The sequence below is a fragment of the Malaclemys terrapin genome, chromosome 1 (assembly GCF_027887155.1).
Source record: "Malaclemys terrapin pileata isolate rMalTer1 chromosome 1, rMalTer1.hap1, whole genome shotgun sequence".
Classification (NCBI taxonomy): Eukaryota; Metazoa; Chordata; order Testudines; family Emydidae; genus Malaclemys; species Malaclemys terrapin.
In genome coordinates this window covers 186974121-186995642 of record NC_071505.1, presented here as the reverse complement: position 1 = coordinate 186995642, position 21522 = coordinate 186974121, and the positions used below count along the sequence as shown (strand labels likewise).

The 21522-nt window shown below is 40.9% G+C and overlaps 2 protein-coding genes across 5 annotated transcripts in view; one reads left to right on the top strand and one right to left on the bottom strand.

Moving 5' to 3' along the window:
* Nucleotides 1-13879, bottom strand: part of USP16 (ubiquitin specific peptidase 16) — a 31376-nt gene extending 17497 nt beyond the window's left edge. The window contains exons 1-6 of one of the 2 annotated variants that reach the window (XM_054047709.1): nt 13764-13879; nt 10795-10890; nt 6039-6217; nt 5299-5402; nt 3246-3349; nt 27-214 (exon numbers count right to left, since the gene is read on the bottom strand). In XM_054047709.1, the coding sequence (XP_053903684.1) occupies nt 27-214; nt 3246-3349; nt 5299-5402; nt 6039-6217; nt 10795-10858 (639 nt within the window). In that variant the 5' untranslated portion in view covers nt 10859-10890; nt 13764-13879. Of the gene's footprint in view, nt 1-26; nt 215-3245; nt 3350-5298; nt 5403-6038; nt 6218-10794; nt 10891-13389; nt 13467-13763 lie in introns of those variants that run through there. The other variant, XM_054047712.1, reaches the window with a different exon arrangement.
* Nucleotides 13619-21200, top strand: RWDD2B (RWD domain containing 2B). Of its 3 annotated transcripts, none has more exons than XM_054047730.1 (5): nt 13619-13675; nt 16587-16816; nt 16905-16972; nt 17772-18137; nt 18846-21200. In XM_054047730.1, the coding sequence occupies exons 2-5, from the start codon at nt 16601-16603 to the stop codon at nt 19078-19080; spliced, it is 885 nt and encodes a 294-aa protein (XP_053903705.1). In that variant the 5' UTR covers nt 13619-13675; nt 16587-16600; the 3' UTR covers nt 19081-21200. The 3 variants fall into 3 exon arrangements, with proteins under 3 accessions (XP_053903705.1, XP_053903709.1, XP_053903698.1); XM_054047734.1 differs by having other exon boundaries at nt 13641-13694; XM_054047723.1 differs by lacking the exon at nt 13619-13675 and adding an exon at nt 14092-14186.
* The last annotated feature ends 322 nt before the right edge of the window (nt 21201-21522 follow it).

Genomic DNA, 21522 nt, shown 5'->3' with positions numbered 1-21522 from the left:
AGTGGTTGCAACAATATTTAGTGTACCTGCATAACAGCATTAAAGAAACATGTATTCCCCAAGTTACTAAGTCCTTTCACAGTCACTGCTTCACTGGTATTTGAAGAATTGTCTTCTTTGATCACGCCCTCCTTTTTTTCCTTCTCCTGCTCATTTTGGTTTTCTTTTTCTACTTTTTTATTTTCAAATTCTTTGTTTTCTTGATCTTTTGACACTGAAATACAAAAAAGAAAAATGTTAGGTACCTGGGGTGAGTTGGAAACAGATTATAATATTTTGTAGGAGACCTAGAAAAATGCTCCACCTTTGAAGACAGCAGTAGAAAATTACAAGGGTTAAATTTTAAACCCATGCCATTCAAGAATCACATTTCAATTATAACATTTCAATGTTAGGTTTTGAGGTCACTTCTTGCACATCATAATTTAACAAGACTAAACTGTGCTGTTTAATATAATCATCAGTTGAATACTGTCATTTAACAGACATACACCTTGAAATTTAATGTGTGTTCTTGGAAATTCCATATCTGTGGAGTCAAAAATCATTCTACAATTGCATTTTCTATAGCACCCACCACTATAGCATGTAAGATCATGCTGCACATGATCACATGACAAGAAGTAGGTGGAACAGAACTCTCCTGTATGTAAGTGTTCTCATGCCAATGCTTTTATAACCTAGAAAGATGGTGTTAGAGAGCGAGCGAGCTTTTATTTAAGTGACATCTGTATCTTGAGGATCTTTCCTGAAATTCATGTGCATCACTGAAAGATGCTCCTAGGTAGTTTCAATAGGGAGTTCCCAGGGAAGTCGAGTACAAATCCCATCAAAAACACCTGCCAGAGTCTTCCCTTGACAGGGCTCTGACTAGCAAGACATTCAGATACAATATGACTGCATCATCTTTTTCAGCATAACAGCAACCCTCAGAATGACTCCGGTTCATGTTGAGTGCAGTGGTCCCAGATTCCCTCCATGTTTCTCACTTTTGTACACCAAGTTAGAGCTCGTGAGCCAATTCCTGATTCCATTAAAGCCAATGGCAAAGCTCCCACTGACTTCAGCAGGATCAGGATTTGGCCTCACTATTCCAGACTACTACGGAAATTGATAAAATAATGGAGATTATTTTCCTACTTGTAAATCAGGTTTACAGGATTCCTCAAAAAATGTGGTGCCTTTCCATTCCTAGCTAACTAATCTCGGTCACTTTTTTTGTATGGCGGGTTAAGTTGATTACGTTGGTTGAGCTGCTCACATACATCTCTCTCTCGGATCATGTTAACTCTCTTATCCACCAATTGCAGTTTTCTTAACAAATGTTAGCCTTGTTTCTTAGCAATAATTTTTATGCATCAATAATCACAATTAAGGATGTCTGTCCCAGATGTCAGTGGAGGTACCTGTCTATTCTTCACCTATTGGAAAGATTATTTGACTCACCTCGCTGCCCAGCAAAGTGAAGAGAGGTGGAATTTAAATCTTAACTAGTGTGGACTAGGGCTATAAATGTAATTTGAAACAAAGCAACTACATTAATAGGAACACTTCAGTTATGGTTTTAGCCACATAGTTCACAGGACAGAAAAATATGGCCCAGGCAACACACTTCATTTCTGATCTGTAGGGACCACTTTTAGAGGTGAAAGTGGAGTTCAATCATAGAGCCCACTGAATCCTCAGTTTTTCTGCTAAAACTGCCAGTTGTGACGATTTTTACAACTTGTCTGCTAGGAAATGGATTGACATTACTAATTCAGAGAAAGTTGTATTCAGTTGTAATCACCTAGGGGTTACTTACCTTATAGTACCTAGTTCTTAGAGATGCTGTCATCCCATTTTAGATGTGCATGCTCCTTGCACAAAATTAGAATAGCAATGCCTTTGTGCCTCCCCATCCCACAACCATGGACATAAAGGGCAGAGCAGCCACAACCATCTCTTAGTTTCCTGGCTAATTCAAAATCTCAGGTAAAGAGGACTCTGAAAAAATATGAATAAAGGGCAGGTCTGGGATCCACAAGGATGACATCTAGAAGAACCAGTTACTATAAGGCAAGTAATGGCTTTTTCTTCTTTGAATAGCATTCTGTGTGGATTCCACTCTAGGTGGCCGATAACCAGTGCCCTATTCTGGACTCCTAATTGCCAGTAACCAAATAGTGGCCTTCCAAATTTGGTGTATGATGCTCTCTCTGAGCTGTGGCGCAAACGTAGTATCTGTTCTTATCAGTTTAATACAGCAATGGGATTACTCTGCGTAGCTGCCTTGCAAACGTCAATGGGGATTCATGTAAAGCATGTAGAGAAGGGAGCCTGTGCTCTAGTAGAATGAGCTTTGATATTTGGAGGAAGGGGTGGAGCAGCATATGATAGGTTGAAATACACTAGGTAATCTATTTAGATATTTGCTGGGAAGAAATGGCTTGCCCCTTAGAAGTGCCATTTATGGCAACAAAGACAGGGAGACTGTCCAAAGGGCTTTGGCCTATCAAGATAATATAGCAAGGACCTAGAACATCCAAGGTGTAAAGTTTCTTATCCCCTGGAGAAGAATGGGGTTTTGAAAAGAAAACGGGGAGATTAATAGATTTCCACTTAAAATGGAAATCTGACAACTTTGGGAATAAAATTGGGATGAGATCTCAACATCACCATCTCTCTGTAGAATACTGCATAAGGCAGGTCAGCTTTGAATCTGTCTATTTAGATTAAGATAATGGTGCAAAGTACTGAGAAGTTAAATTTAAAAAAAAAAAAAATAAAACTAAATAAAGAAGAGGGGGAATTTGTTGGGAAATTCCCCTACCTACAGAAAAATTGCAAGGAGGGGGAAATTCCACTAAGGGACAGGGTGCAGACACTCCTTGCTGCTACGAACAATAAAAAAAGAACGGAGATATAGTTGCAGCCACCTTGCCCTTTATGACCTCAGGGAGGTCCCCCATGGGGACATGCACAGCACAGGCACGGATGCTACTCTTCACATAATCTCATCTCACGTGCCCCCACAGTGGAATCCACATCACACACATACTCTAGGAACAACATTCTGATTCCAGAAGGAAGTTTTTCCTGTCCCCATGTTTTCCTTTTGAAAAGGTTTAGAAACATTAGGTGAAATCCTGACCCGATTTCCTAACATCTAAACCCCACAATTAATATTGTATTGTCTTGATTTACAGCAGTGCCTGCTGGGCTCAAGGCGCTTTCAGTGTACTATATACCTCAGAGGTACCTACCTGTACTTGGTGTGTCGACACAAGCTTGTTTTCTAACACAATCCACGAGTTGGCCCAATCGATTTGAACTATTATATGGGACTTCATTATCACACAAGTAGCACCTGTCTCCCAAAAAGAAGCCAAAGGAGTGCAATAAAAAAAAAAAAAAAAGACTGAGTTAAAATTATATTTATATGGCATCAAATCACATAAGCTAGAGTCATTGCTGAACTACTCCATTATACACACCTGAAAATGCTATAATTTTATAACAATCTTCTTGAATTGGGAATTTAAAAAACAATGTTGATACCAATTTACCTTCATTAAAGAAAAAGAGTGGCAGTGATATGGGAGGTGGGAATCATATAAACCCTAACTGTTGACTTTATGGACATCCTGCAGTCCTTACTCATGCAAAACTCAAATTCATTGGGGGTTCTGCCTGAATAAAGAAAATAAAGAATCAGGCCCCAAAGGAAATGATTACAAATATTAGTGGATACAAATATAAAAGTTGAAGTTTATTCTATCCAAACATTTATTTTGTTATATTTAGTTTGAATAAGATATGAACAAGTGTATTCTGCTTGTCCTGTTAATGTATAGTTTTGTTTTATTTGCCTTTTTAATTGCTGATACAGTTGTGATTTTATTTCTAAGAGAACAAAAACCACTAGATCACTTCTCTGTGTTTCACATAATTTTGCTGAGAAAAGCCACACTGGTAGATGGAAATATTCTATTTATCCACAGAGCAGATAGAGCATTGGGAGAACAATGCGATCTTCCCCACACTGTCCTGTCAACATACCTCAACCGTGACTTTGAGGAACCACCTGTCCTGTTACCTGGTATAGACTTGCACTAACATATGTAACCAAACAGAACTGCTTTGACATACTGAAACATCCTAAATGAGTATATATCGAGTACACTTATTTTTAAAGTGTTAGGCACAAATGCATTTAGCAGATTTCAGGATTACAAGAAAGTGTCGATTGACTCCCATTTTTGGGAGCAGAGGAAGTTTATAATGAAGCTCTTTTTTCTAACCCACTAGAATCCCCAATACAAAGCATGGAAATAATATGTGTGTGTATAACCAATCTTTCATCCAACCTACTTAGGAATCTATTTTTTTGTCAACGGTTTTGAAAACTTGGTAAATTTTTAAACAGGCTCACAGTCACCATTTTAATGGGCAACACATGACAAAAACTTAAAAAGGCACCATCCTCTTTATTGTCTCTGTATCAGCTAAAAAGTTTTGAACGGAAGACAGCGATTGCAAAGTTCTTTTTATATACTGTATAAAAGATTAATCTAAGATTTTAGCATCTCCTTTGTATATTAATTACATCAAGAGATTTGAAGAACTATTTTTGGCTTTTAGTTTTAAACATCCACTTTATAGTGAAATACTGTATTGCACCAATCAGTTTTAAATTCTTCATAAAGTCAGTTGTTTTTACACCAGAAAGCCTGATGTAATAAAAACCGTTATAAATTAGATGCAATATTTCTATGTCATACAATTTAGAATATCTTTTAAAAGAAGGAAATTTACACACACAAAATATTTAACTTAGAGTTAAGTCATTGAATAAATCACCTCAGCAACTTTATGTAAAAAGCACAATGACAGTATGACCATTAAAACCTTAATTTCTAACAAGACTGAAAGATTAAACATTTATCACTAATTACATTATGTAGCCTAAGATATATATATATATTAGTAATGTTCAGACTGAAAGAGTGTCTCTCTTGAGGGACAGCATTAGGGTTCATGTGGGAATGCGAACACGAATTTTTCACATGTCAATACTATCATTAAGTGAATGTATTAAATGTTAACAATATTTACTAACTGGTCAGTGTCAGTCTTATGGTAATGCTGTAGTAAAAGATTTTATTAATTATTTCAGCACCATAACTCTAAGTTAAAAGTTTTTTGTATGAAAATATCCTGAAAGTTTTGAGAAGTCTACAAACAAAACACAAATAAATCACACCCCAGTTTTTATTTTCTTCCAGTTATGACTTAACTGTTGCCTGACAAACTCACCACACACTCCAGTTGTCCAAACTGAGAACCAAACAATGGGGTTCTGATCTTGGTGTTGTATAATGCTTTAAAGCATGCTGCTCTTGAGAATTTCTGCCACAGCCCTATAACATTGATAACCAGAAGTGTCACAAAACCCAATGGACTATCAAGTGAAAAAAATAAATTCAGAACCATAAACAAAATTTTAATAAATACCTAACAATTAGCTAAGCAAATAAAGTAATTAGTATGAATATCTCCAGAAGTTTATTTCTACAGAGAAAAGGTACTAGTTGGATAGAGGATAATTATCATGTAGCAGGGGATTTGGGCACCTAACTCCCTTAGGTGCTTTTGAAAATCCCAACTTTAAGTCCTAAAAAATGAAAAACTATTAGGCATTACATGATTCTAAATTAAGTAAGCCATATTACTACTACAATATACCATAAGATCCTGCAATAGAAATATTATCTATTATTACAAGCAAAATAATCTGGACTTTCAAGAAGTGGAAGTCATCACGATGGATTCTGGTCCTTAAGTCTGCTAAATGCCTTTGTGCCAAGCTTCTAGATACATTTAGTAGCAATTCAGAGCAGACACTTTTTGCCAGATTGAACTATATTAAATCATTTGTGTAGCACCACATCTGGCTACAAGTTTAACAGTAAATAAAAATTTAATGGCCTAATTGGAAGCTCTCTTTCTTAACTGCATTATGCAACATTGAAGGGTATTAAAAAAAAGAGAAGTACCCTATGGCCACATTTTAGACATAACCATATTGAAGGGCTTTCATCTGCTTCCTCTTCAGATTTATCTTGTCTCTGATGGTCTGTCTTGCAGTCCTGACAAATGTTCCACTCCACATTCAGCAATGCCTTTTTCACATGGCCTTGTTCCAATCCCTTGCGAATGTGCTTGCACACAGGTTCTATGAAACAAAGTACAGAGATAAAATGAGGAAGTCACATTTTTGCCAAGTAGTCAACATGGACACAGACTTCTAGATGTCATAAAAAAGGTGACAGGCTCATGAACTCAAGTGGCCTTTTCATAGTTAAGGAAACAATGACATGTTAGGGGAAGTAATTGGACGCTGTGGCAAAGATTTGACAAAGAGTGTGTGACCATCCTTCATTACAAGAGTTCACGATCTGGAGATATCGTTGGACTGTCAGCTATTGCTCAGATATGACCAAATAGCATTACTGAAAAAGACTGTCAAATTTCTTCTGGATACAGACCTAGCCATCATAATCTATGCCTTTGTCATTTCAAGACCAGATAACTGCATTGTGCTCTGTCACAATTCAAGGCAACTGCATCTGTATTTCCCCTCAGTAATTCAAGAAGGGTTTCATAGAAACATAGAATATCAGGGTTGGAAGGGACCTCAGGGGGCCATCTAGTCCAACCCCCTGCTCAAAGCAGGACCAATTCCCAACTAAATCATCCCAGCCAGGACTTTGTCAAGCCTGACCTTAAAAACCTCTAAGGATGGAGGTTGGAGGATGAAGTTTCCACTCTCAGGCTTCCAGCTCCCCTGGCCATCACCTCTCTTGGGTGGAGACATGTGTCTTCCACTGTCCTGACCAGGATATTTCCAGACTGCACAGCTTCCTGATTATACTGTGAATTCATCAGCAAAGTCAGGCTGCCTAAGCAGACCTGCTTAGCTTCTCTCCTCAGAGACAATACACAATGTAATTGCTACAGTTATAAGTTGCCACACAACTCTTTCTATGCAAGCCTATTTATTCTTTGGGTAAAAGCATTACAGAGAAAGCTTATTAAAACAATAAAAGAATGTGCATGCATGCTAATAAACATACCAGAGATCATGACAACGCTAACATGTGCTCTGGCAGGAGCAGTCCTTCAAACCCCCACAAAGGGATCACAAGTTCCATGATCACAAGTTCATACTCAATAGTCCAAGTCCTTCCAATCCTACTCTAAGAGTTAGGGCCTTCCATGGACCAGGGGTCCTGTCTGTTTTCTGGATCAGGAAGAAAGCCCTGAGCCAGTTTAAAACCAGGATATTTATCCAAAAATCCTTTCTTTGTCTGTTGGTCTCTGGAGAATCCAATTTGAGCTAGTTTATGTACACCTCTCCGGGGGGGTTGTGTCAAAGGGATAATAACTGGAGGAATTACATTAGCACATACGAAGCCGCACACAACCTCAATAACACAAACAATTTGATTTTTAATACAATGGATCCTAAAGGCATTAAATTCAATTAAGTAAGATTTGTGCAGGATATTATTATTATTTGTCACATTCTCTACGTAGCGCTACATCTTAAATCCACCCAGAAACTGAAGCCGATGCAGAACGTTAGTCACTATGGACTGGTCTACACTGAAAACTTACATTGGCACATCTGTGTTTCTCAGGGAAGTGAAGAATCCACACCGTTGACAGAGACAGCTATGCCAACCTAACCTCCAGTGCAGACAGCACTTGGTCGACAGAAGAATTCTTTGACCTAGGTACTGCCTCTTGGGGAGGCGGATTACCTAAAGCAATAGGAGAACTGATCCTGTTGCTATAGTGAGTATCACTGATGTAGTGTTTTAAGTGTAGAAGTAACCTTAGAGGTATCTCTCAGCAGAAGACACCAGGATCTTCACTGTTTCCTGTTAGATTCCAAATGAAGTATAAGGTACACCTCTACCCCAATATAACGCTATCCTTGGGAGTCAAAAAATCTTATCGTGTTATACATGAAACCGCGTTATATTGAACTTGCTTTGATCCGCTGGAGTGCGCAGCCCCGCCCACCCAGAGCGCTGCTTTACCGTATTATATCCAAATTTGTGTTATATTGGGTCGCGTTATATCGGGGTAGAGGTGTATTGGTTTTGATCTATAAATTCCTGAAGGCTTGACAGACTGCTTATGCCGTATTGCCAGAGCTACAGTCAGTGGCATGAGATGATGGTCTTTGATAGGAAGAAGTGATATAGCCATAGAACCATAGAAATACAGGGCTGGAAGGGACCACAAAAGGTCATCTAGTCCAGAGGTAGTCAATTATTTTTTTGTCAAGGTCCAAATTTCTTGGTCAAGGTATAATCAAGATCCAGACTCCAGAGAAAATAATAAAATAAACAATAATTATAATAAGTAAATAAAAAGATTTTGGGGTCAGTTCAAAAGCATCTGACGATCCAGATTTGTCCTGCGGTCCAACTGACTACCCTGATCTAGTTCATCTCACCACAGTGATACAGGATTAAATATACCTAAGTATATTAAATATACCAAGTGCTGTATAAGTATATAATGAATGCTAGTATTTGCTAGTGAGATGGATATTGTTTGAGTTTGATTTTTTTATTTCTAGTTGGTTATTTCTGGGGTTTGAGTGAAAAGAAGCTGTTGGTTTTGCCTTTTACATGACAAGGGGTTTAATTTATGTACAAAGAGCTTACAACTAACTGTTTATGCATAACCTGTTAGTCAGTAAACTGAAGCAACACATTTTAAGATTTTCCTAAGCCAAATAGAAACAGGTTTGGAAGAAATATGTGGTGGGTTTATACAAATGTGTGTCACTAAGCTATATAATGCTGCTTAGCATAGTTTGTTTCCCTATTTGCTCTAAATTAATATTTACAAAAAATGCTTAATTTCTCTAGTATAAAAGCTAGAGTAAAAATATTTCAGTGCCTGCTTACATGAAATAATTTAATTTACAAAGCATCTAAATCGATAGTTAATATTTATAGCGCTTTCTTTTGCTACCATACTCTTTCAATGAATTTAAGTAACTTGTTAAAAAAAATTACATAAATTTCTGTATAATTCAAACTATTTTCTAGTACCTTTTGTAAAATTGGATTTTTTTTTTTTAATTGTTCAAGTCAATTAATAATAGCTCTAAAATCTTTCTCCTTTGCCTGGAGCAGTTGGCAGGACTATAGCCCTAGACTGTAAGAACTTCATGGCAGTGACTCAGTCTTGCTAGATGTAGAGTGCCTAACACATTGGAATTATGGTATTGACTGGGGATTCAGGCTGCTACCATAATACAAATGCTAAATAATAATACAGCCTGGGATAGATGTTTGTCTGCACAGATTAAAACATTAGTAGTCTTTGGTTTGTCTACAACAAGTCCAAATTAAATAATTTTTTTGTTCAAAAGTCTTGCATATTCAATGCAACTAAAAGTTAACTTACTGACAACTTCCAGCGTTACTTATTTTCTGTAAGTTAACTTCCATTTTGGGCTATGAGACAGAAATAACACAGGTGAGCTGGCACCTTTTAGGGAGTTGGGCAACCTTACCTGTGCCTGTTTAGCCTACCTCCCTGCTCAGGGCCCAGAGATCAAGTGACAGTCATGTAACCTACAGGGCTACAATATACAAAGAGAGGCCTTCAGCTCAGTCAAGGAGAGAGATTCAAAGAAGGATGATGGCTACAAGACTTTCCCATAGATGACTTCTTCCTGGAGAGCTGACCGGGAATGTAGCTCTCCAGCAAGGGAGCTGGCCAAAGAGAGACTGCAAGGGAGACTAGATTGAGGTCACTATAGGAAGTGGCCCTGGGAAACAGAAACAATGTAGTTTGGAATTCCGGGCAGACAGCCTATGGCATTAGGGTCTCGGGGTGGAAACCTATAGGACAGAGAGGGAAAGTGGGCATTGGTCCCCACCTATGGCACTATATAGAGAGGTGCATAGAAACACCCTGCACCAGTGGGGTAAACAAGGGCACTGAAGAACTATTTAGAGCCTGGTGGAAGAGTATACAAAAAGAAAAGCTACAGCTTGGGGAAAACTGACCTCTGAAGCAGGGCTGGGATCCTGTAATGAAGCTGAAAGGAAAGATTATGCTCATTTCAGAACTTCATTTTACTCTGAAAGAGGGGTGGACTTTTGACCAGAAGGTCAAAAAGTGTTATGGTAGCCTGTAAGTTCCTGGAAGATAAATGGCAGTGAGGAAACTGAGGCAGCGTTGACCTCCAAAGCCAGATGGAGTAAGATGCTGCTATTACAAGAAATAATAATTTCTCTGAAATGACATACGCATTTATAATTGTGCATTTTGATTCATACTCTTTTACTGTTAGCATACCGATCCACCCAGAAATGAAAAAACTGTATCCAGAAACTTTCCATTACACATACGGGGCCTGGCTCTGCAGGCCCTTTATACCATGAATGTCTCATAGGATTCTGGGGCATTTCCATGTAAATTGAAATGACTACTGAGAAAAAGTTTTCAGGATTGGACCTGTATGACAGTAAACATTGAATCTTTGACATTTTATAGATTTCCTACCAAGTTTAAGAAGAAGCTTTCTGAAGAACTTAAGTTTCAGCTGAGTAAACTCATTCTTTACAATCAAATATTCAAAGAAGTAAAAGTGACTGCTGTAAATGCCTTCTGGTTATTAATGGGTTTTCAATGCTCCTCACTTTCAAGACAGATGAAACATTTCTTCCACAGCACTACAGTCTTTCTATGAAAATATTTTGTTATGAAACATACCCAAAATATCTTGAGACTCATCATCAGCCTGTATGTTTTTTCCCTTTGCTCGCTTCTTTCCCATATTAGTGCTTTGTAGTTTTCCTTACACAGAACCTAATGGGGAAAAAAAAACATTAAATTCAAAACTAGATTTTGATTCTGCTTGTAAGGGGTTATACAAAAGGTAGCAGCAATCAGACAAATTTTAAATCAGCTGAATTTCAAGGGGACATGAATTCATAATATTTCTGTACTTTACAGCTAATGCACATTTTGACCCCACTTCTGCAACCAGATCTGAGCTCTGAGGTCTATGGGACCCCACAAGGGCCCAGAGGTCCGCAATTTGTAAGAGTGGGGTCTAAACTGTCAGCAAAATTCCCCTACACTTTTTATTGCTCACCTTAATGGAGTGCGGCCACAAACGTTTTAGGAGGCAACTGTCATATTATTAGTTTATCATATTTAAATACTGACGATACTTATTTAATGAACTCTCTACTTTTGATTTATTGTAAATTCCTTTTTTTTATGACTTGCTCAGCAATATTAAATAAATTGTTATTCTAGCAGCATTTGACAATATACTGGAGATTCAGATTTTTTGTGGCATTGTCAAGTATCAGGGGGTAGCCGTGTTAGTCTGTATCTACAAAAACAACAAAGAGTCTGGTGGCACCTTAAAGACTAACAGATTTATTTGGGCATAAGCTTTCGTGAGTAAAAACCTCACTTCTTCGGATGCATCCGAAGAAGTGAGGTTTTTACTCACGAAAGCTTATGCCCAAATAAATCTGTTAGTCTTTAAGGTGCCACCAGACTCTTTGTTGTTTTTGTGGCATTGATGTCTCTTCAATGCTGGGAGATTTCAGTTTTTGTATTCATAGAACTATCTAGTAAATAATGCAATTTAGAACAACTGTTTGAGTATACCCTTAGAAAGGGACCTAGAGAGGCATCAGTCTCTAACATCATGACAGAGCCTTAAGCAAACTATGCATTTATGTTTGTCTTAAATAATAAATAATAATAATAATAATAAAATCAGGTACTGTATGTATGGTTTAATGTATATAATGAGAAAAAGCACAAGAGTAGCTGAATTCAGAGGGGAGACCTCCTCAAGAAAGGTCAGATATCAGACCTTTGGCATGGAAAGGAATTCCAACCACATTCTCAAAAGGACAAGTTTACCCAGGTAGTAACAGATTTAAAGATAAAAAAATTATTAAAGTTAATGTTTAAAATCAAATTTACACAAGTTAAGAAGGAAGGTACTGTACATCTGGGGTAAGGCTTGGGTTATGAGGGATTACAAGTGTCAGTTACAAGGTTCATAAGATATATACATACTGCATAACCAGCATAGACCCAGATTGGGATGCATACTACATTCATTTATGTGAAAGATGAAGTAGCACTTTAAAGGGTCTGGCAAATTTAACACTCTGAAAATTCAGACTAAAGAAATTATAGATTTGGAAAAGGAATTAGTTGCACACTCAAAAATAAAGTTGCAATTGTCAACCTTTAGTTAAATCACAGTCATGCATTTCTAGCCTTGTCCAGGTTGAACTCTATCTTGCCAACAGAATGAGAAGGCAGCTGAGAATAGGTAAGTATTAAACAAATCTATGTTGTGGCTGGGAAGATGAGTCAGACAGGATCTCCTCAACGCTACTAAGCTACAAAATACTATTTATGTAGTATTAAAGGGTGTGATTTAGACCCAACAGTTTGTTAATACACCTGCTGTAGAATGGGAATAGGACATCGACACAGGGGCACTATTTGTAGAAACTGTTTACCCCAGTGTAACTTCACTAATATTTGCGGAGTCTGGTACACTAGGAATAGGACATACCTCTGATCCCTACACAGTAGGTGGTAAATGTCCAGTGTAAGTGGTGCCCACTGTACCAGGTATGCAACCTCTCTATCTCTAGTATCAGAGGGGTAGCCGTGTTAGTCTGAATCTGTAAAAAGCAACAGAGGGTCCTGTGGCACCTTTGAGACTAACAGAAGTATTGGGAGCATAAGCTTTCGTGGGTAAGAACCTCACTTCTTCAGATGCAAGTAATGGAAATCAATTGCATCTGAAGAAGTGAGGTTCTTACCCACGAAAGCTTATGCTCCCAATACTTCTGTTAGTGCCACAGGACCCTCTGTTGCTCTCTATCTCTAGGCATTTCTCCCACCACCACCGCCAGGCCTCCACAGGAGATCTATCCCATTGGGAAACACACGTACACACACCCCTCCTCCTCCACAATGCAGAATGAGTGTCACGCAGCACAACACGTGTTCTTTGGTCCACATCTGCCCAAGGACCCGGAGCCTCCCCCGGGCGAGGTCTCAGCTCAATAAGACCTCGCTGCCATAGGTGCTGGAACTGGGGGTGCTACTGCACCCCCTGGCTTGAAGAGGTTGTTGTTATATACAGGCTTTACAGTTTGGTTCCATGGCTCTCAGCACCTCCTCTATACAGATTGTTCCAGCGCCCCTGCCCGCTGTTATCCCAGCTCCCAGCCGCGAGGGACCCCGGGGCAAGGCTGCTCCTGCAGCTGCCCTTCTCCTGCCCGCCCCAGGGCGCGGGCGCACAGGGCTGCCTACCTGCCCGCGTGGCGGGATGAGCGCCGCGTCTTCCAGCTCCTGCCACCAGCGCTGCTGCTGCTGCAGCCTGCCCCTCCTCTCACACTAACCCAAGCCTGGAGTGCAGCGCACCCCACCTCGCCCGGCAACACGGGAGCAACCCGCTGGCTCCGATTGGCTAGTCAGCCTCATCTGAGCCCGCCTCCCACCCGTTACGGACAGCCACCAGAACCAGTAGGAAAGCCCCACAGCCCCAGCCGCGCAGAGTCGGGCCGGGAGCGGACACGAGACGGCTCAGGCCAGGAGAGTAAGTGACTCAGAGACAGGTGAGGGGATAAGGGAGAGTAAATAACGTGATGGAGTCCAGAGGAACTCATTGAGCCTAAGTCCCTCACCTGCCAGTGTCGTGAAGCTAGTTGTTTTACGACACATATTTCCGGCTTAGCGTAGTTTTACGGCTCCCGCCCTCTTCCCATGGCTGAGCTGTTAGAGGGAACGGCTCTTTATCACTTCCGGTGCGTTGCATAGTGGGAAACTGGAGGGGGGCCGAGGTCAATCGGCGAGAGACCGCGAATGAGGAAGTGCAAGACCCGCAGCGCATGCGCAATAGCGGAGTGGCCTGTATACGTCCCGGCCCAGGGTGGGGGCGCAGGCGCAGTCGCAGGGGTGTGAGCTGGGGGGGGTTGTGCTGGGCTGTGGCTACAGAGCGGCTGCGTGGGAAGCTGTAACGCTGCGCGGTGTGAGCTGCCCGGCGGGGCGGGGCGGGGCGGATTCCGGGCCCAGCGTGGTGATTTAAAGCTCAGATTCCCAAATAATGGGTGAGGCAGCGACTCTCTCTGGAGCAGCTTCTGTTGGTGGGAGCTGAGCGCTTCTTCCGGCCCGGGGAAGGGGCCCCACTCACCCAGCCTGGCAGCTGCGCGCGCGGCGGGACCGATTGGTCCGCCTGAGTAGTTACAGCGTCTCGCTGAGGGACCATGCAGGGTAGAGTAGCCCAGGGACACTTACCAGACGCTCTAACTCCTTATGCTAAACAGTCGGTCCCCCCTGGTGTTTTGCTGCTCCCCAGACCTGAGGAAGAGCTGTGTGTGTCGCTCAGAAAGCTTGTTTCTTTCACCAACAGAAGTTTGGTCCAATAAAAGATACGACCTCACCCACCTTCTCTCTTTAATATCTGGGGACTGACACAGCTACAAGTACACTGCTGTGGACTTAGCATAGACTATGGTTCTGCTTTTGAGATGTGGTGTGTGTTTTAAAATTAAAAAATGTAATTTGTTCTTCTTTCTAAAAGGGGGCCTCCTCCTTCACTCCTAGGAGTGCTTATTATAACAACTGCCAGTGCTGGAAACCCCATTGTGGGGTCTGAAAGTCCAGAGCGATTCTTTTGGCTCATGCTTCATCACTTGTAAACATTTATCTAATTAGAATTTAGTTAACCATTTGGTAAAGTTGTAAGGCGTAATAAAATTCATCACACTCTCCCATGTCTATATTGGCTCTGCAGGGCTAATAGCAGAATCTTGTAGATTTTGTCAGTACAGTAAATATGTCTTTGAATGTACAGTGAGCAGATCCAATTAGGGTGACCAGATCACCCTGGTCAAATATCGGGACGTGGAGGGCGGAGCAAAAAAAAATGGCGGCAGAGCAAAAAAACACACATACCCCCTTCCTTCTCCCTCCGCAAGCGCTGGAGGGAGGCCCCAGAGATGCAGGGGGAGCGCTGGGCCGGGGTGAGTGAGAATTGGGCCTGGCCCCGAGCACAGGCAGGACTCAGTCGGGCGGTACCTGGAGGGAGAGTAGGGGGGCGGCCCACGGGGCCAGGCGCGGCTGTTCTCCCCACCTGGGCAATGGGACTCGGGAGCAGCCGCTGCTGCAGCTCCTACTGCTGCGGCCGGAGGAAGCGGCCATGGCGCTCAGCGGCTGCGGCTCTGGTGCCCGAGCCTGAACCCCCCGGGCCTGTTGCAAGGACCCAGCAGCGCACACGCTGCGCTCAGCCTCTGGTCTGGGCTGGCTGCCCAGCTGGTGCAATCCCGCGGGCAGCCCCGGAGTGGGGGCAGCAGGCCCCAGCCCCCCTGTCCCGCTCGGGTCCCGCAGGGGAACGAATGGGGCTGGGCTGCTGATGCCTCCGCCCCGGGGCTACTGTGGGATTGCACCAGCTGGGCAGCCAGTCCAGATGCGACTGGCCAGGGGCTGGGCGCAGTGTGCGCACTGCTAGGTCCCCGCAGCAGGCCCGGGCTCGGGGGGTTCGGGCCTGGGCGCCAGAGCCACAGCCGCCGAGCTTGGCCATCGGCCGCTTCTTCCCCCCGCGGCAGTGGGAGCTGCAGCAGCGGCTGCTCCCGAGTCCCACTGCCCAGGTGGGGAGAACAGCCGCCGCCTGGCCCCGCAGGCTGCCCCCCCACTCTCCCTCCAGGTACCGCCCAACTGAGTCCTGCCTGCGCTCGGGGCCAGGCTGGACTCTCACCCCGGCCCCACGCTCCCCCTGCGTCTCCGGGGCCTCCCTCCAGCTCTTGTGGAGGGAGGAGGAATGGCGTGCTTGGGGAAGAGATGGGGATTTGGGGAGGGAGCCAATGGGGGAAGGAGGTGGGGGGGAGGGCACGAGCCCTTCCGGGCTCCAGAGCCTTTGCTTGTTTGTCCAGTGTCCCGACCTAACATTGGTCAGGACGCAAGACAAACAAGCAAATATCAGGACAGTCCCGATAAAAACAGTCTGATCACCCTAAATCCAATGAGCAATAATTTACCATTTCTACAATCACTTTTCTGACCACTTTTCTGCACTTTGATGCTTAAATTGGCACTATATGCCTAATTTCCCCACATATTGTTGGAAGGACAGACCCCTAAGCATAGCCTTATCCAGCACTGCAAATACCAAAACAACACAAATGATGAAATTCAAAACATACCACACTGTGTAATCCAAAGACATTTGAGTGAAAACACAGGGTGAAATCCTGGCCCTATTGAAATCAATGGGATGTCATAAGTGTTCCGATTTATTTAAATAGGGCCAAGATTTCAGCCACCATTTCTATATTGGCCCCCATCCTGCAAACCCTTAGCTGATCAGCTCTTATGAGCAATCCCATTGATTTTGGTGGGATTACTTATATGAATTAATATTACTCACATAACAGTTGCATGATTGGACCTTAAACTTGTGCTTGTATCTATTAGAATTGTCTTTTCATTTTTTTCCCAATTTCTTTATTTAGGAAACAGCTAAAACATGGCCAAAATGACTAATTTGGAAGAAGCTGAAGTACAACTTTCTGAGTTAGACCTACTTTCTAGTATGTTTCCTGATGAAGATGAGTTTATTGTGACTGACCAGCTGGCTGTAGCAGAACTAAAACATTATATTGATAATAAGACGTCAGAGATCCCATCTTCAAAAGTTCAGTTTATACTGAATGTAAAACAAGAGGTTGCTGATGCCACTATGGTAATGTAGCCATATTTTTGAAAGGAAAAAAAAAAGACATTTCAGATCAGATTTTAATGCCCTTTTTTTTTTCTTTTCTTTTTTTTAGGTAATGCTTTCTTTATCCTGTGCTTTACCACTTAACTACCCAGCTGTTCTACCAGAAATTACTGTCAGGTACTGCATATTTCTAGACAGGGAACTAAAAGCTAAAATTTACTAGATCAATAAATAATAGCAAGAGACAGCCCCAAAGAACACACAGTCTAAATAAACAAGACAGACAAAGGGTGGGAAGGGAAACAGAGAGGCAAAGTGGTGAAGTGGCTTGCTCAGGGTCATGCAGCAGGTGAGTGACAGAGCTGAGAAAAGAACATAGGAGTGCTAGCTCCCAGTACAGTGAAATTATTGTGGCTCCATGTGGGCACAGTGATGGTCTTCCAGCGTTGATCATTTTACAGGACCAGTGTCCAAGTAAGGAACATAGGCTCAGATTCCCAAAGATATTTCAGTGGGAGTTAGGTGCCTAAATACCTTTGAGGATCTGGGCCATAGTCCATCGTGATAATGCTTCCAGTTGGTTCTAACTTAAGAAGTGAAAGGTTGTCTAATAAATCTCATCCTTCTGCTTGGCAGAATATTGTTACTCACTGACCTGCATTATTTCTGTTTTAGTATTTTTGTTTGTTTCTGTTACATTGTATATCTCAGAACACTACTGCAGTGACCATCATAAATTCTCATCTGGGCTTTTCCTGTTTAAAATTTACAGCTATATAGTGCTATATATAAAATCTGCAGCTAGCCCTTTAAAGGCTAAAATGGGATTTTCTTAGGAAATATTAAATGTTTTAGCCAAACAAAATGCTTTTGAACCAGTTCTAAACTAACAACATAATAGAGTTTTTAGACATTCTGATTTCACTACCTTTTAAAAAAGATATGCTAACAAGATGCGTTAATATTTTTTCCTTAGGTCACCATCAATAAGCCGATCACAGCAGATTCAGCTGAACACAGATCTAAAAACATACTTGAAGAGAAACTGCAGTGGTGAGGTCTGTGTATTAAATGCAAGAGAATGGGTTAAAGATCATGCAGCTGCTTATATCGATAAGGAGCTTTCATCTTCCTCAGTGACGACGTTGAGGACTATGCAGTCAGAAGATGTCATTTTCACTAGATTATGGATCTATAGTCATCACATCTACAACAAGCATAAAAGAAAGAATATTGTTGATTGGTCTAAGGAGCTCGCTCTGTCGGGGTTTAGCATGCCTGGGAAACCAGGTGTCATTTGTGTAGAAGGCCCACAGAGTACTTGTGAAGAATTCTGGTCAAGGTTTGCTTTTTATATACTATATTTTGCTTTTAAGTAACATTGGTGGTTAGAATATTGTGCTTGTTATGTTGTGGTTCTGTACATTTGGTCAGAAGGTGGGCAACTCGTAGTACTGGTAAAATCAACATCTTGTCTATGAAAAGTATATGTTTTATATTTTATCACAATTCATTTACACCTCCCACCGTCTGCCACTTCTTATAGCCATCAGGGCCATAAATTAGCCAGCAAGGGTTTCTCTTTGACTAGTGCATGCAGTGCTTTTCTTCTTGCCTCCCCCGTCAGCTCTATGTCAGCTGTGTAGCAAGAGTAGGCTGTACCACCAGTCTTGTTAATATTTTTTATATTGCTTGTATCATTTGTATTTTCGTGTAGTGTAGACCTGGTTCAGCTCTGCCCATTTAGTATTAAAGATAAAGGGTAAGAAAATTCCTCGCACAGACAAGGTGGAGGTGTGTAGTTATATTTAAATCCCAACTTTATTGACTGTTCTGTGCGGTATGGGTGTAAAGAAACAATGCTCTGGTTCTAGGAATGTTTGCAGGTATGTATATGTTTGTTTGACTGATTGGCTAATGAGCTATAATGTGTATCCCAGATATCTACACAATTGAAATTTGTCGATTCTCCTCCTTTCATAATCCGCTTCATAACATTTTATAAAATGTGCTACATTTTATGGATTCATATTTCCCTAATTGTTTTCAGAGTCAGAAGATTAACATGGCGGAGAATTTTAATTCGCCATAGAGAGGATATTTCTCTGGATGGGTCACATGCTGAGATGCAAAAACAAAGAAAATTCTCATCTTTTGAAGAAAAAGTATTTGATGCACATGGTACCAGAGGAAATCATATGGATCTGGGGCAGCTCTATCATTTTTTAGATGAAAAGGGGTGTGCTGATGTTTTTCAGATGTACTTTGGAGTTGAAGGATGTTAGATCAGCAAGGATCCAATCAATGAACTTGAAAAATTATGTGACAGTCTTGGATAAATTATTCTTTTCCCCTCTGAAATAGTTGATCAGTGAGGGGAATGATTACTGCTCCTTTATAAGATGGATTCAGTTTTCCATGAAAACGAATATTCTTTTAAATAATGATCTATATGAATGCTTTAATATAAAGATATTTTTAAGGGAAAGATATAATGATGCTAATTACAAAGACAATGACAACAATAAACCAACAACAGCTCTTTGAGAGATGCTGTATGCTATTTATAATCTGAATTATTAAAACTTCACCTTGGAGAAGTTAATTTTATCTATGTAATATAGTAAAAAAGATCCAGATGTTTGTGAAAAGTGTTAGTTTTGGGCAGAGATACAGCACATCATATAATAGACATGGGATTATGTGTGTGTGTGTAAAATCTGGAATGGGAAGGGAAGCAAACATGGGTGTGTGATTTTCCAATGATTACAGTTATTTTAAGCAGGCATCTCTGGAAAGAAATGTTGTCTTTTACATTATTGAACACTGTATTTACATACACTACCAGCAGATGTTTTGATTCCAAAACATTTATTTAATATTTGCTGCTTATAATACTTGCAGTTGAACATGATGCTTTATAAAGATAGGCCTTACTCATACACATAGTTTTATTGACGCAAGTGGGACTAGTCACATGAATAAGGACTACTCACACAAGGAAAAGAAGGTTTGCAAGATGGGGCCCACAGAAAAGACATACTAGTTGCCCTAACAAGTTTATAATTGATTATTTCAATTCTATTATTATTTCTATTTTAGTAGTGTTTAAAAACTTTGATCAGGATTGGTGCCCCATTGAGCTAGCCACGTACATAACAAAAAGGCGGTCCTTGCCCCCAAAAGTTTACAGTTTGAGAACTCTTTTTTATATAATTACTCCCACTGACTTAAATAGAAATCATATAAATAAGAACTACACAGGAGAGAGAATTTGCAGGATTAGACTTTGTATAAGTTTGCATCAGATTTCAATAAATTAATATACATTAATTCATAAGAAAAGACTGAACTCTTTATTATTTTCCCTAAAGGTAGTATTCTACATTGTAACGAACTTTGAAAGTTGTGTACATTTAATAAGCAGTACACACTGAGTGTCATGGATGGTGACATTCAAATCTCTTATGTAGGCAAAAATTGGTGAGATAGCTTTTGTGGTGGATATTTGATTTCAGCTCACAACACAATTCTGTTTCCTCTTTCGAACCCTGCTAAAGTATTGGTCTTTAATTGTACTAAAATGGATTTACTTAAGATTAAAAGAGTTATCCAACATGTACTAGGGAATTACAGTATTTTCAAAAATATTAGTATAAACTATGGTTTAAAAAGATATTCCAGTTTGGAACTATGTTAATGTAATTATCACAAAGATACAGCAGCAGTTACTAAAAATGTTCATTTCCCATTTATCTGACCTCTGCAATCATTCTAATATAGATGTTTGTAACTATTTTTAAGGAATATCATATCAAGTTGTCTTGTTTTTGAAAAAAAAAAGCACTTAATGTACATCAAAATGTACGTTTGCGCATACTCCTGTTGTAAGTACTTTCATGCATTTATCTTCTGAAAGGCTATGTTATGACACTTTAGGAAGCTTTACGGTATGTACTTTCAGATTTCTCTCTTTGGTCGCCATTTAAATTAAAGTGCAATAATTGGCCCATTTAAGTAAATTGAAGAACTTTCATTAATTTCAGTGGATTTTGGATCAAGCCCTATATGAAGGCTTAAAGGTATTGAAGGGCAAATAGTGGATTGTAAAGTGTGCAGTTTAATGAAGTGTGACAGATATGGGAGTCTGCTGTCTGTCCACACACAGTAACATCATGGACAAGCTGCCATCTCTGGCTCAGTGGCAATCAGCCAGCCAGCACTCTGTACCTTGCATGCCAGTTGGGGAAGGTGAAATGTTGGTGAAGGAAATTCTACATCTGTGAAAAACAGTATTACCAAATCTTGTGGCATGTGTTGTTTTTTTGTTCAAGCCCCAGTTCCTGGAATCAAATGATTTTATGGGAATCTCAATTTTCGTTACAATAAATAAAAAATATTTCTATCCCTGGCCTCATTATTAAGGACAAAAGCAAAAACGTGTACCCTGTGTACCCTGGAGGCATGAAATCCAGACGGGACATAAAAACCTAACATTTATTATTTGTTTAAAAAAAACAAAAAAAACTCGTGATTTTTAAGGCGGTTGATGATTTGGGGGACCTGACTCCTGCTTTTCCAAGTGCCAGGCATTGGCGATGGTGGTGGAAAAGCGACCAGACCATGGTAGCCTCCCCGGACGCGTGGGCGCGTTGTTGTGGCAGGGAAAGCGGGGGGTGCTCCGGGCTCAGCGTGGGGCGGGCGGTGCAGGCAGCGGAATCTCCCCT